This window comes from Equus caballus, chromosome X (genome assembly GCF_041296265.1).
Source record: "Equus caballus isolate H_3958 breed thoroughbred chromosome X, TB-T2T, whole genome shotgun sequence".
Classification (NCBI taxonomy): Eukaryota; Metazoa; Chordata; class Mammalia; order Perissodactyla; family Equidae; genus Equus; species Equus caballus.
The window spans coordinates 16,796,443-16,810,551 of NC_091715.1; the positions used below are offsets into that span (position 1 = coordinate 16,796,443).

General features: G+C 35.3%; 1 protein-coding gene and 1 long non-coding RNA gene across 11 annotated transcripts in view; one reads left to right on the plus strand and one right to left on the minus strand.

Annotated features, from left to right (window-relative positions):
* The window catches only part of CNKSR2 (connector enhancer of kinase suppressor of Ras 2), a 256,308-nt gene that overhangs the window by 218,499 nt on the left and 23,700 nt on the right, over positions 1-14,109 (plus strand). For 2 of the 10 annotated variants that reach the window (XM_070257233.1, XM_070257232.1), the window contains one exon: positions 1,285-1,356. The exons of the other annotated variants lie outside the window; for them this stretch is intronic. In XM_070257233.1, the coding sequence (XP_070113334.1) occupies positions 1,285-1,356 (72 nt within the window). The remainder of the gene's footprint in view (positions 1-1,284; positions 1,357-14,109) is intronic. 10 annotated transcript variants of the gene reach the window in all.
* The window catches only part of LOC138921820 (uncharacterized), a 45,257-nt gene that overhangs the window by 17,113 nt on the left and 14,035 nt on the right, over positions 1-14,109 (minus strand). The gene's annotated exons all lie outside the window — the stretch shown is intronic.

Below are 14,109 nucleotides of genomic sequence, written 5' to 3' on the forward strand. Positions count from 1 at the left end.
TGAGGAAAAGTTATTATCTTAATTTACAGGACGTTCAGAGGTGGGGTTGTTCTGGAGTGAATTTCATGGTTTTGCAGTATCAGGACTTCGGTTAACTACTCTAAATGCCAACAGCTCCAAGCAGCACTTCTTATAAGACATCATCCAAAGAGCCAAAGACCAGGCCCTATCTTTAGTCCTTTTCGTAAGATCAAGGAAAACTTTTCCTGGATCCCTCCAACAGACTTACCCCGAGATTTCATTGGCCAAGGTTGCATCCCATGCCCATGCCTAAATGGTAAGGGAAATGGAATCATTGGGAATTGTTTAGACCAACCTTGATTTTAAGATCATAAAAGAAATGTACCAAACTGCTTGTCATTACTATCTACGTGAACCTCTGCTGTTACGTATGTTATGCTTTCAAATATATTTGTTCAAGCATGTTTCACTCTTTTAATATATATACGCATGCACATACGCCAGATCACATCACATCATTTAAAAGTCTTGGCACTAACGAAATGTTAGATATCTAAAAGGGGATAAATATTATGTAACCCTGAAAATATAGTAAGTTAGATATAATTATTGTCAACTTTTGAAATGAATAAGCATGTTTTCCTATAAACACTATGTGATTGGAGCTTAGAATACAGTCTCTGGAGACATTCCTCAGTTCAAATCCTTGCTTTGTCACTCTGCCGCTTTCAAGTGATATTATTGATCAAGTTATTTAATACCTCTATACCTCAGTGTCTTCATTGTTAAATCCTGTGATAACACTACCTACCTTTTGAGGTTGTATGAGGATCAAATGAGGTAAATGCCAGAAAGTACTTAGTTTCCATATCTGACTCACCGTAAGTCTGTCCAATAAATGTTTTATAATTATGTAATTTATGTAGATTTGGATTTAGGCAAAGAGGGCAATTACCATACTTAAATAGTGAATTACTCCTGGCAAACCTCACTAAATAACATTTACCTGACTCCGTGACCTATCTTTGTTCAGTTCCAGCTGAGTAGACCATGTGAATTGCTGTTTTTTGTAGGTCAAAATGATGAAATATCAACAATGTTGTATATTTCAACATAATGTATTAGCCATGTTCTAGAAGCTAAAATGGAAATGTCCCTCATTTCACATTCTTATCACTCACTGTTCCTTTCCTTTTTGACTTTGGACATTTGGAAACTTAAAAGAAACCTTGTATTCCAAATAGTAATAACCTTATATATTTACTGAAGTATATATTTATAGAACTTGCCATTCAGGTCTCAGTTCAAATATTTTCCCCTCAGAGAGTCCTACCCTGACAACCCAGTCTGATCCAGATGCCCCCTCCCACCACCACTACCACCATTCATCCTCTGGTATGTTACTCTGTTTTATATTCTTCACAGCTTTATCACTATAAGTATAATATCAAATATTGTCACTGATTTATTTTCCATCTCCACCCACCAGAATGTAAGTTTCTTAAGAGCAGGGATTTTATTCCTGTACACCCAGTGCCTAAAACAGTGTATGGCCCATACTAAACCAGGCACTATTGGATGAATGAAAGAATAAGTGAATGAATGAGTGAGTGAATGAATAAATAATAGCTAACCCCTTTTGTTACCAGTTCTTTCCATTTTATTACATAATAGTTAAAGCTAAAGTTTTTGTCTTATCCATTGTGTGACTTTAAACAGGAATCAAAATATTTTGGGTATTTTGTAAAGGGAAGGACAGGACTGCATGTGTTCAGCATACCCTCTTCATGCTGGGCACCACAAAGCTGGGTTGCTATAATGACTGGAATTACTGCTCTTTGTATTATGACTCATTTGTAGTCACCTTCTGTATTGTTGAAACCATTCTCTTCCTGCTTTACTCTCATTTCAAAGGTGAAGGCCACAAGAATATGACATGAGAGATAACCGTTCATTGTTAGAAACCAGATTTTCCAGGACCCCTAAGCAGTTGTTTTTCCTACCAAAATCTGCTGCCTCTGGAAGGAAGGCTGACTCAAGTCACTACCACTGCTTGGTTCACAGCCCCAGGTCTTGCTTGGAAGTCACCTATCACCTAGTTTCATCCTGATTCATTTGTAAAACATGTTGAAATGGCAACTTGTACTTTAGCGAATAACCAGTAGCCCTGCATCAGCCAGGAAAAATAACTTAGTGTTAATAAGTAATGAAACCAGATTTAAATGGCAAAAGAAGGGATTCTAGATGCTACAGAGTCACACAGTAGAAGATGTGAACAGATAAGAATTAAAGCTCATATAAAAGGATGACAGCCCCTCACTAGTATAGGTAAGACAAGTTATGATTTACAATTTGTTTTACCAAGAAAGATGATTAGGTTTAGCCATACTGTTACTTGATACTATTTTCACACGTCAAAAAAGCAAACCACTTTTCTTCAGATCATTCATAGTGTAATGTCAGTTTCTCAGTGGAGTACTTTCTAGCTTATTTTATGAGAACCTATCCTAAGTTCAGTCTCCTTTTACCTTGGTCACCCTTGCCAGAGAAAGCCGAAGATCTCAAATGCCTCATTTTTTTCCTTCTACGTATGAAATCTACCTCCTATAGTTACCAAATATAGGAACATGGTAAGTTAAGACATAATGGGATTGCACCATAAAACATACCTTGAAAGTTTTAAAATTTCCCTACATGTTTTTCTTTCATTGTTTAATTGAAAAGTAATAACTTGCTTATTGCCAAATAAATTTTAAACAAATATGTAAATAAAACAATGATGAAAGTCGAAAACAACCCTCTGGCCATCTTATTCTCCAGAGGTAACTTCTGTTAAAAGTTAAGGTTCTAAAATTTAATTCTTGTATGCATTTGTTTTCTTCATATATCTTTTGCCTATAACTCACTGTGAGTAGGAGGTGAAGTATGGTTTAGTTGGTTTTCAGTTAGTTTTTCCTCTGAAATTTTTTTGATGTGACCTTAGTTTAATACTACAAGCAAGAGTCTTGTGAGATAACTTACACACCACCTCAGAACCCAGCCCCAATCCCAGTTGGCCTTTTCAAAAATGGTGGAAGGAGAGATGTGAGAAGAAAGAAATGACAGTGGCTGTACATACACACTTACACCCCACACATACACCCATATTCGTGTATCAGAAACTTCTTGCCTACCTGCCTAATGCCTTGGTGCCGTATGACTTTTACCCAGCCTTCTTTATGAAGGTCTTCCAATGTCAGCTTATCCCAAATCTCTGTGATGAAAACAGCTAAGCCAGAGCTAGCTAGCTAAAAAACATAGCAAGTTTAGCCTTCAAAAGCCAGAATGCAGAATTCAAAGATGGGCTTCAGAATCAGAGTCTGGTGGTCAGAGTTTACTTGTGGCTTTTGGCTTCAAGTTATAAAACACTAAACCTTCTATTAACCATCTCTCTTACTTATTTTTTCCAGTGTTCTCACTAGTTCCATTCCTGGCCTCAGACTTTCTTATGTTTAGCCATGGGCACATCTTAGCCCTAATATTTGGTCTTAATAGCTCAATCTATTACACTCTGAAATTTTGGGTAGTCATCCGTTAAGGAAAAAGTGCCCATTACTTTATATTTTAAGTGCAAAAGCAGCAGTTCGTCAAAACATATTTTAATATTTAAACATCATACTTGAGAACCTCTGAAAAGTTCTTGTCTCAGGAATGTAATACGACAGTTTCATATATATTTGTTTCTGTTACAAACATAAAATGTGCCATGAAATCAACTTTCTGGGTTATTTCACAGAAATTCTAGAATACTTGAAAATAAAGAGTGACAGTTATTAAACTCATTGATTCATTTCAAAGCTACAAATTCTTTAACATTATTAGTCATGGATTCCCTAACATCTCAAAATCTAGATTTAGCCTACACAATGTAAACTAAACCTCCATATTGTACTTTTTGGTTTGCTGTATCGATTTATAATCCAATTAGCTCTAAGTGTGTATTTATTCACTCATTCATTCATTCATTCAACAGACATTTTTTATTTATTTACTACATGCCAGGTACTATGTTAAAAATTTATCTACCCCTTCCATAAGTCTACTTACAACAAAAATTTGTAAATTATCTTTGAGAGATAAGAACTGTCTTTTGATAACATGGAACAGAGCAAATAATTCAAAGTATGCAGCGTCTTTGTTACCTTGTGCTAATAATTTTCCCTAGTAACCAATTTATAATATAAAAATGATTTTTTGAGAGCTGGCACAAGATACTCTCAGTTCATTTCACGGTACTTATCACTTATGCAGAATTTATAAAACTGGTTAAAATCAGATGAGATCACTTTTAGAGCTATTTCTGATTTGGCTCATTCCTCTAACATTATGGTTGGGGAAAATGCATTCCAGTTACTCAACTGTACTGATTAACACAAATCAGATGTCTAAAAATCTTCATTGATTTGTGCTATAAAATTAGCATCTTCTCAGTCATCAAAGAGATGTTAATCTATGTTCAGTATAATATTATATTGTACAAAATAAACTGATGTAACATACTGACTTTAGATTAATGTTTCTTTGATGATTGAGAAGATGCTTCCTAATTTTATAATACAACTAATGTGGAATTTGATTATGAGAAAAACATTAATATTAGCGGAGTGTCAAATACAGAAAATTATGCTGTATTTTGAATGTCTGTTTTAGGGAACTTTGAACCTTAGCATTTTAAACAGTTGTTCACTTTCTTCCACATTTATAGTCTCTAGTCTTCATGATTTTGAATCTGATATTTTTATTGTGCTATTTATCTTTTGATAAGTCATCCGTAGAGTATATTGGCTTAATACCTAAGATCTATTCATTTATGATCTCCAAATTTTCTTATCCATGACTTTATTGGTTGCTTGTCTATATTTTTTCCTTAAGTTGTTTTGTTGTTGGCCTAATATAGAGTCTCTTCTGTAACTTATGAAATGGATATTTTAAAGCATTCATTCACTTTAGGATTCTTGGTAAGAGAAAATAGCCCATAAGTTTGATATCACTAAACTCAAACTTTATACCTTTTTTCCCCTAGCATCTCTGCTGTTTTCCCCTGGTTCTTTAACAATGCCAACACACAGGGGGTTTCATGCCTTTTCTAAAAAGAACAGGGAGGAGGGACAGCTTGGAATCAGTGTGGCTTTAATACAACCCTTCTGCCAACTCTGACAGTGAGCTCCACCCTCCCCTTTGTACTTTGTTGTCGTCTTACACCCTGTGTAGTTGCTGGGCAGCCATCTCTTGATTTAGAATCCTGGGTTCTAAGTCTCATGATGATCTTTTATTAACCTAATTAGAAGGATTGTGCCTCAGCACTAGAGGTAGAAAAGATGTTTACCATTTCAAAAATAATTCTGTACAAGTGCTGAATATCCTTGTTGAATAATTAAGTGAAAAGTTAGGCTTAACTTTGAATGCTTTTTTAAGTGTGTAACACCTTGTTTTTGGTATTTGTAACTCTGAGTGGCTTCTCTCTGGTAAATACTATAGAACCCATTTAAAATGCTTTATATTAAGGTAAAGAATTCATTTAATAAGTAGTTTTTTATCTGAGTAGGCATATAACATGTGCCATGCTGTATGTAAATATGCATAATAATTAGCCACTTCACCATAAGAGTTTTCAGTATTCACCCTCCCACTTAATACAGAAATAGCTTTTATGTATTTGATAAATTATTATTGAGATTCTGCTTGAATATTTCAGGGACTCAGGGCTTACTGTCCCCAAGGTCAGGGCATTCCATGTTGGACAGCTCTAGTTAAAAAGTTTTTTCTTGTGTTGATACAAATGCTACTCATTGTGGATCTTGACACTGCAGATTATAAAAATACAGAGCAAGTGGTTGAAAAGCTGACATGTGGACAAGAGATAAGATAGTCTTTGAAGTTCCAGAGGACATAATAGGTGGGAAGGTACAGGGAGGCTGTTTAGATTGATATGAAGGAAAACATTCTGCTGATTGCACTTGCCCATGAGTGGAATAACTGGTCTTGTCATTTTAGTGGCCTCGCCATTACTCAGTGTTTAAGAAGGGGCTGAATAACCAGCTACCAGTCAGGGCTTCCCGAGCTAGCTGGACAGTTGAACCTGATGGCTTCTTCCATCTCTAAGGTTTTATGGTTCTCTTCAGCATAATGGCCTTACCTTTGCTTTCACCATAGTGCTTTGCACTTTGTACATGTCCAGAACTATACAATGGAATTGTGTTCTCAAACATAATTTGTTGTCTCATCTCTGAGCTGAGTGTACCTAGTCAGCTCAGACTATATACTTTATACCTTATACTTAACTTTATACCTATGACATGAGTTCTAGATAACTCACTATCCTGGTTACCCTCATCTGTACACATTGTTTCTTTTTAGTGTTGCCATGCCAAGTGTATTGGAACTATTACAGTGATCTAGACACCATACTTTTGTTGACATGATTAAAATTAGTTTTAACCTGCTCACTGTTGGCTCATATATAATGCTTTAATGCTACCAAGTCGTAAATAGCATCCCACACTTATTTACTTTATTTTTTGACCTGAATGCACCTATTTATATTTATCTCTCTTAAAGTTTTAACTTCGCAGGTTTCACCCAGCAGTATTCGATCCTGTTAAGAAAGTTTGGAATCTCAGTTTTATCATCTATGATATTAATCATCTCTCCTATTGTTGAATACCCCTCCAACATTCTAAGCATTCTTTCTCTGTTTTTAACTGCTTCACTGATTAAGGAAAGAACATTGTTAAAGAAAACCTTTTAAAGAAAGGAACAAGGACAGAGCTTTACAGCATTCAATCTGAAACTATATGTTAATTTCTTTCAATCATTCAAAGTCCTTATCTGGATCCACTTAATAGTAATATGATTCAGTCCATATTACGGTACTTTATTCATAAGGATATCAAGCAAAATTTCATCAGATGCAAGACACACTGCCCTTGGCTTTCCTCTTGTCTCCCAGCCTAGAGATACTGTCCAGAAAAAAAAGCCAGTTTAAAATGCTTCATTTTTATTGAATCCATGTTGGTTCTTTGGTGGAAATTACAAAATGAAACTCCTCCCAAACATAGTCTGTTCTAAAACTTTACCATGTATCTATATCGGGTTTATCATTGCTTTCTCTGTAGAACCCATGCTGAGTTTTGTTTGTTTCAATGAGAGAACTCTCTCTTGAAGCAGTAAGTCTCAAGGCATTCTGATAGTGGCCCTAAGATAATTTCCAAAAAAGTTCATTCAGTTCCTAAGATTATTCTGCTAGTTCAAAGAGACCACAAAGTGAGTCTTAGTAGTCCCTTATCTCAAGAAGTTTTTCTTTTTTAATTTCCTAGTGTGAAGACTTTTCTCCTTGCAGGAAAAGCCTAAAATATCATTGAAGCCATATGCTTCTACTTTCTTTTGTCATTTATTTTTTTCTAAAACAATTTTTTTAAAAAAGCTCTTTCTATCTTCAGTTTTTTCACAAGTCTCAGCTAAACATTTGCCTTCCTGACACTCTTCTTACAAGCAATTGGTATTTTCTGCTTGTTCATTTCTAGTAGCCTCTTCTATCTTTTATAGAAACCGTCCTTAAACTAAAGCTCTTTGTGAGGAATCTCCTTGTGACTACGTTGACTTCAGCTGCGTCTCCTTTCCCTCTCTCATCGGGAGAGTTTGTTTGTATTACTAGAATATCATTTTTTAAAACTACTGATCATTGAAAAATTTGTCTAAAGTTGTAAAATCATTTTCTTATTTTTTAGGGTCCATATCAACTATGTGTTGTCTCTCCTCCCCACTAGAAAAACAAGAACAATAAACAAAATTATAGAGTTTCTTTTTGTCCCCTTCATATCTAGAGTGCCACTTAATTCTTCCCCATTGTTCAGTGTTAGATCCCAAATAGATTTTCCTCATTTCTTTATATTTTTGAGACATGAAATTATCATGGTTTTAATGCATGCAGTAAGTACTTCCAGGTATTAATCTCATTTTTAATGCATTAAATCCTATAGTTAGTATATTGGTGACAAGCAAAAAATATTGGAGCTCAGGTTATATTGTTTTATATTTTTTCATCTTCAGAAGACTTCACAGAAACTGATCCACCAGCTTTTATTCTGCAAATAATTGGAAAACTGGAGCTATAAAAATTAGGTGATTTCATTAGGACAGTTTGCAGGATTTTTAATCCTTTGTTCTTACATGTTTCGATCAATACCAAAATGTGCCTAGATAGAGTATTAAAACCATATAGACCTTGGCTGTTTACAGAATCTAGTAAAAGTAAGGAAATATTTCTAGTAACTTGTTGTTTTAGACCGGAGTCTTATCCCTGATCAGCCATATTCTTTGGTCAACTGCATTCGGTAGTTTCTAAAAATTATCATTTCTACGCTGTAACCCAACTCACATCTCCTATAAATTATAACTCCAAATTAAAGAAACAAGTTGCATTCAAACCTCTCCATGTTAAGCCCTTTTAATAATAATGTCTTGGTAGTAAAAAACTGTACTACCAATTTCTGCTCTAAAAAGCTTATGGGGTAACATTTTAGTATTTCTGTTTATTAGATTATCTTACTATAACGTGTTTTGTCCTAGATATATGCTGCCTGTCTTTGAAAGACAAGGATATTTCTTCAAGGTGGTCTCTTTTATTATAATTTTTAGAGAATACATGGTAAGGTTTCATAATGTCTGATTTCATGAAAAGCAGTGTTGAGCTACATTGTCCATGTTCCTTGAGATTTTCACACATAGCCAGTAATATATCTCTCCCATCTGAATAATTAACATAGCTGATGGTAAAAATAAACAAACTAACTCGATTTAGCCCTTCAAAAATTACTTGCCTATAGTTCTCTGAGCATGTGTCTGTTAAACAAGGTTTATAGCATCTACTTCATTATCATGGAACCCAGACTAAATAAATAGTAAAATTATTTTGGGGATTTATAGCTTACAAAATACTGCATACTGTTGGAAGAAGAAAGACATAGATGTCCAAAAATTGGTTTCTGACCAATTATAGAGTAGAGAGTAAAAAAGAATGGAATAAACTATTCTATAATTCCAGCTAAAATTTAGCAATTCTACCTATTATTTTGAGCAGTGAGTTTATAAATGACTTTCAGGTTGTTAGAGTTTAATAAATACACCCCAACTATGATAATGAGACAGCCAAATTACATGAATGACTCACTGTTTAAGCATCAATAATATTTCCACTGGTGGCATCAAATCAGTCTTCAGTTTCTGAATGTGTAAGGAAGTCCTATGCATTACCAATAGTCAGAACTGTCATTTTAGTATATTGAGATAATTCACATCAAACTTGGAGCATTAAGCCAGTTAATAAACTATTTTCACAAAATGCAGAGAGCTATTCTCTTTCACTCTGTGTCTTAAGTTCAAAAAAAAAGAAAGAAAGAAAAAAGACTTAATGCAGTTTGTTTTACTTGACAATCAAAAGCCTGCTAAGCAGGACTTGGTTGTCATCCCAATAGTGGATCATAAAAGCAATCATAAACTGGGGCTGGTTTTTTTTTGGGGGGGGAGGGGAGATTAGCCCTGAGCTAACTGCTGCCAATCCTCCTCTTTTTGCTGAGGAAGACTGGCCCTGAGCTAACATCTATGCCCATCTTCCTCTACTTTGTATGTGGGACTCCTACCACAGCATGGCTTGCCAAGCGGTGCCATGTCTGCACTCAGCATCCGAACCAGAGAACCCCGGGCCGCCGAAGCTGAACGTGCGAACTTAACCGCTGTGCCACTGGGCCAGCCCCCAGACTGGATGTTTTTAACAGGGCCTATAGCCCTAAATGACTAAAAACTCAAGAACATTGTATCAGTATTTGTAACTAAGTTTAGTGTAGTTAAAATGATGAGAATTGTGCCTATGAAGTTATAGTTCTTATAGCTAAAGAATAGGAGCAATCTGGAATCCTTTTCTGATATCAAAAGGAATAGGCTGCCCTTAAGTTTTCTGTCATGGCTTGTTCCATTGGTTTCCAAGTTAAGTAGAATTATGATGTATTAATTTTCCTACCTAACCAGACTTTTATTCTAGTTATTGCTTAACTTCTAAAATCAGAGCTTGTCCTAGATTGCAGCTATCTGACATGCTTGTATATTACCCTCAATAGCTCGTAATTCAGGTGGTTATTGCCCAATTAAATCACAGGAAAGTGTGAGTGATATAAGCCATTAGGTTTGAGAAAGGTAGAAAACTAATTCCTATGTTATAATTGTCTCTAATGAGATGACTGAATCTTTAGAAAAGCCACTTTATTGATCCAGTGATATTATAAGAAGTATTTTTAGTGATTGGAGAATTTTTATTTAGAATTGAAACGAGCTCAACTTGGTTTTCAAAAATGATTATTAAAATAAAAACATGTTATATTTTAAAAGTTAGAAAGGAATGAACAAATGGGTATATCATTCAAATCTTTGGGTAAATTTTGGCTATTCTTTTTCTGTTAAATTTTCAATATTTTTATGGAAATACAGGGATGAATAAATATGTAATATGGCATTTTAAAGTGTTAAAACAGTAACTTGTGGTTATGTCATAATGGTATCTATTTTGCCTGATCCATGTGGTACAGAAACCTAGCCATTCAAAATCTTCCTGAAGGACTAAGTTCTGGACATAGCAGTAAACCCATATCAAGCAATTTGTCTGCAATCCCTTCTAACATCTCCCCAAGGTAGCAGGGTAGTTCCTTCTAATCAGATTCTGTCACAGAGGACCTTTAGAGAGTGTATGTATAGGCTATATTTATAATTAAAAACTCATCCTGAGTCTTAGTAAGATTTTGACTCCCCTTGTCCTAATATGAATGACAACTTGACAATCTAAGTCGTCCAAAGAAAGCACCCTTTAGCAGTGGTCAGCCTATCAATTCATATAAGGTGTAGATCATTCTTCCTTGACATAGCAGTGCCATAAATAGCATTTTTTGACCTCCGTGACCTGTCTTCCTAAGGTTCCCCCCTCTGCCACAAGTTCACATCAAAGACTTGAAGTAGATCTTCTTGCTAAAATTTAAAATCTAGTGAGGTAAAGCATTTTGGTGGTCTACTGGTTAAGATTAGGCATTCTCACCACCATGGCCCAGGTTTGTTTCCCGGGAAGGAAACCACACCACCCATCTATTGGTTGTCATACTGTGGTGGCTGCATGTTGCTGTGATGCTGAAAGCTGTGCCACCAGTATTTCAGAAACCAGCAGATCACCCATGGTGAGCAGGTTTCAGTGGAGCTTCCAGACTAAAACAGACTACGAAGAAGGACCTGGCCACCTATTTCCAAAAAAATTGGCCATGAAAACCTACGAAGAGCAGCAGAGCATTGTCTGATATAGCATGAGAAGGCAAGAGGATGGTGCAGAAAGACTGGGCAGGGTTCCACTCTGCTGGACACAGGGTTCTAGGAGTCGAAATCAACTCGACAGCACTAAAAACAACAAAGCATTTTACCCAGTTGTTTAATAGAATTACAGTGTGCAGTTTGCACCTCATATACTTAGACATTAAATTAAAATATATTTTAGTGATTTAATTCGATTCCAGTAATATTTATGAAGCAGCCACAATGTCCTGAGTACCTACTCTTCTAAGTGCTAGAAAAACAAAGATTGAAAGAAAATCACAGAATCAGTGTTGTCGTCTAATGGGAGAGAAATACATCCAAATATAACAGTGCAGCGTATTAAGTGTTTTAGAAGGTGAACATGTTAAGTTCAACAAAAGCACTTAAGATGTCTTAATTATTTCTACCTTGTGAAATCAGACAAGGCCTTACAGAGGATATGACGTTTAAGCTGAATGAGTAAGATTTCAGCAGGAGGAAAAGAAAAGGAGGTTACATTCTGTGATAAAAAAAAAGAATACCATCAGAAAGGGCAGAAATGAAGGAAAAGAATAAGTTAGAGAAATATGGCATATAGTATAGATTAGTAGAGATGAGACCAAAAAATTATGCTAGAACGAAATTGTGACGGTCTTGCCCAGAAATTTGGATTATATCCCAAAAAACATGATGGAGAGCCCTTGGAGATTGCAGTAGGAAGATGACATGCTCAGATGTAAGTTTCAGAAAGGTCACTGATGGCAGTGTAGAAGATGCGTTGGTATAAAAGAATACAAGTGATAGAGAAACCAGTTAAAAAACTATTTCAGCAGTCCAGATCAGAGATATTATATCCCCTCTGCAAATGTGGAGGCAATAAGTGATATGCTCAAAGGAAGATCCACAGGTAGAGAAGTAGGGCTTGAAGAGTCTAATGGAAGCTTGGAGCACCCCCAATGGGGAATTGGAAATTGAGCTAACCAAGCACTAATAAAAGCTCTGCCAAGTAGTCCTAAATGACCGAAAGTGAGAAAACACAAATTTAGAATGGTGCCAATCAACATAGATACTCAGTTTTCTCTAGCAATGCTGAGTGGCCAGGCAGGAGTAAGAAAGCAGATGGCTGAATACTGGACAGTGTATAGGTAGTGCGTATCCAAGAGGGTTGAGGGAGTTGAGAGTCTAGTCAGAGTGGTCCCGATTGGATAAGCAAGTGAATTCAGGAGGAGATTGTGTGTTCTTGATGAGATCAAAGAAGACACATAGTGGAAGAGAGAAGGAGAGGAAGGTGTAATCCAGGAGAGCTGTAATACTTCAGAAGTGACGTGGTTCACCATGCTGACAAGCTCAACTGTGTGATGTTTTTGGATTTGACAGCTAGAATCCAACACAGAGGGTACTTATTTCAAAACAACTCTTCGATATCCCTTTTTTATGGTTACATCTTGAGGGAAAAGAAAAAACTTTGGAACACTTTGCCACATTATTATGTAAAGTAAGCTATCTAATGGCAAGAGAGAAACACTCATTGATGTGGGAAATAAATCCTATTGATATTAATATGATTTATTATGTATTTCAATTGTTTAGTGAAATATATTAAGTGAATATAACATGAATTATAAGAAAGTGAAAATTGAAGATGTTTTGACTTGCTACCTCCATTCTAAAGTAAACCTCAACTCATTTTAGTCAGGTTTACAGCATCATTGACTGGTCAATCTTTGAATAAAATAATTTTTTAAATATGATCTCAAGGACATTCTGAATGGAATGATTGAATTATATGTATTTGTCCTTTTACTTTTATTGTCTCAGGAAAACTCTTTATCTTTCCTATGGACTCTACCTGTCTGTTGAGTGAAAGACATTTTAGTGATTTATCTTTTCTATAAAGATATGCTGCATAGTCTGGACTTGAAATGCGATCCGCAAAGCCAGGCATGCCCATAAATCTGAATCTCTTATTCTTTTTTTATGTAGAAAGAGAAGATATTTTCCACATGGAAAAAATACTAAAATAGGATTGGCTTCTCTAAGGTAAAACCAACACATCTATAGTATGATGTACTTTGTTTAAATCTTGTAGGTTTATTGAACCCACAAATAATAGTTAACACTTTTTAATGAGTGCTAACTATTCTAAGGCACTATTCTAAGGCCCTTGCATAATATAACTCACTTAGTCCTCACAACAACCCTAAGAGGTAAATACATACTACTATTATCCTCATCGTCTAGATAAGGAAACTGAATTTAAGTAACATGAGCCAGGACTCCCCACTAGTTAATAGCAGATCTGAGATTCAGACAAAGACATCCTGACAGCACAGCAGAGTGAATGCTCTCAAGCACTGACTGTCCCTCGGGTCTATCATTTTAATTCAGGTTAAAATTTTGCAAAATGTTTCCCTTTTTTGTATATATATTAGACCTAAAGAAACTAAAATTTTTAGGTTTTATTATAGCAGGTTAAGATCACCATTAATATGCTCCATCAAATAAAGCAAAAACCTACACACTAATTTACATTTTATTGCCAAAAATTATAATTAGTGTACCTTCCAATTATAACCAATTGGTGTACCATGATATGTATAAACAGTGAACTAATTCCACCACTTGAGTCAAAACTCTTAGTATTTTAAACTTTGACATGATTACTTTTATAGCTAATTTGTGCCAAGTTAATATTGTGATATTAAACAAAAAACACTTCCCAAGGATTAAGTCTTGAGACCAATTTGAAAAGTATTTTGTGTGATGGCCAAACAAAATTATTACTTC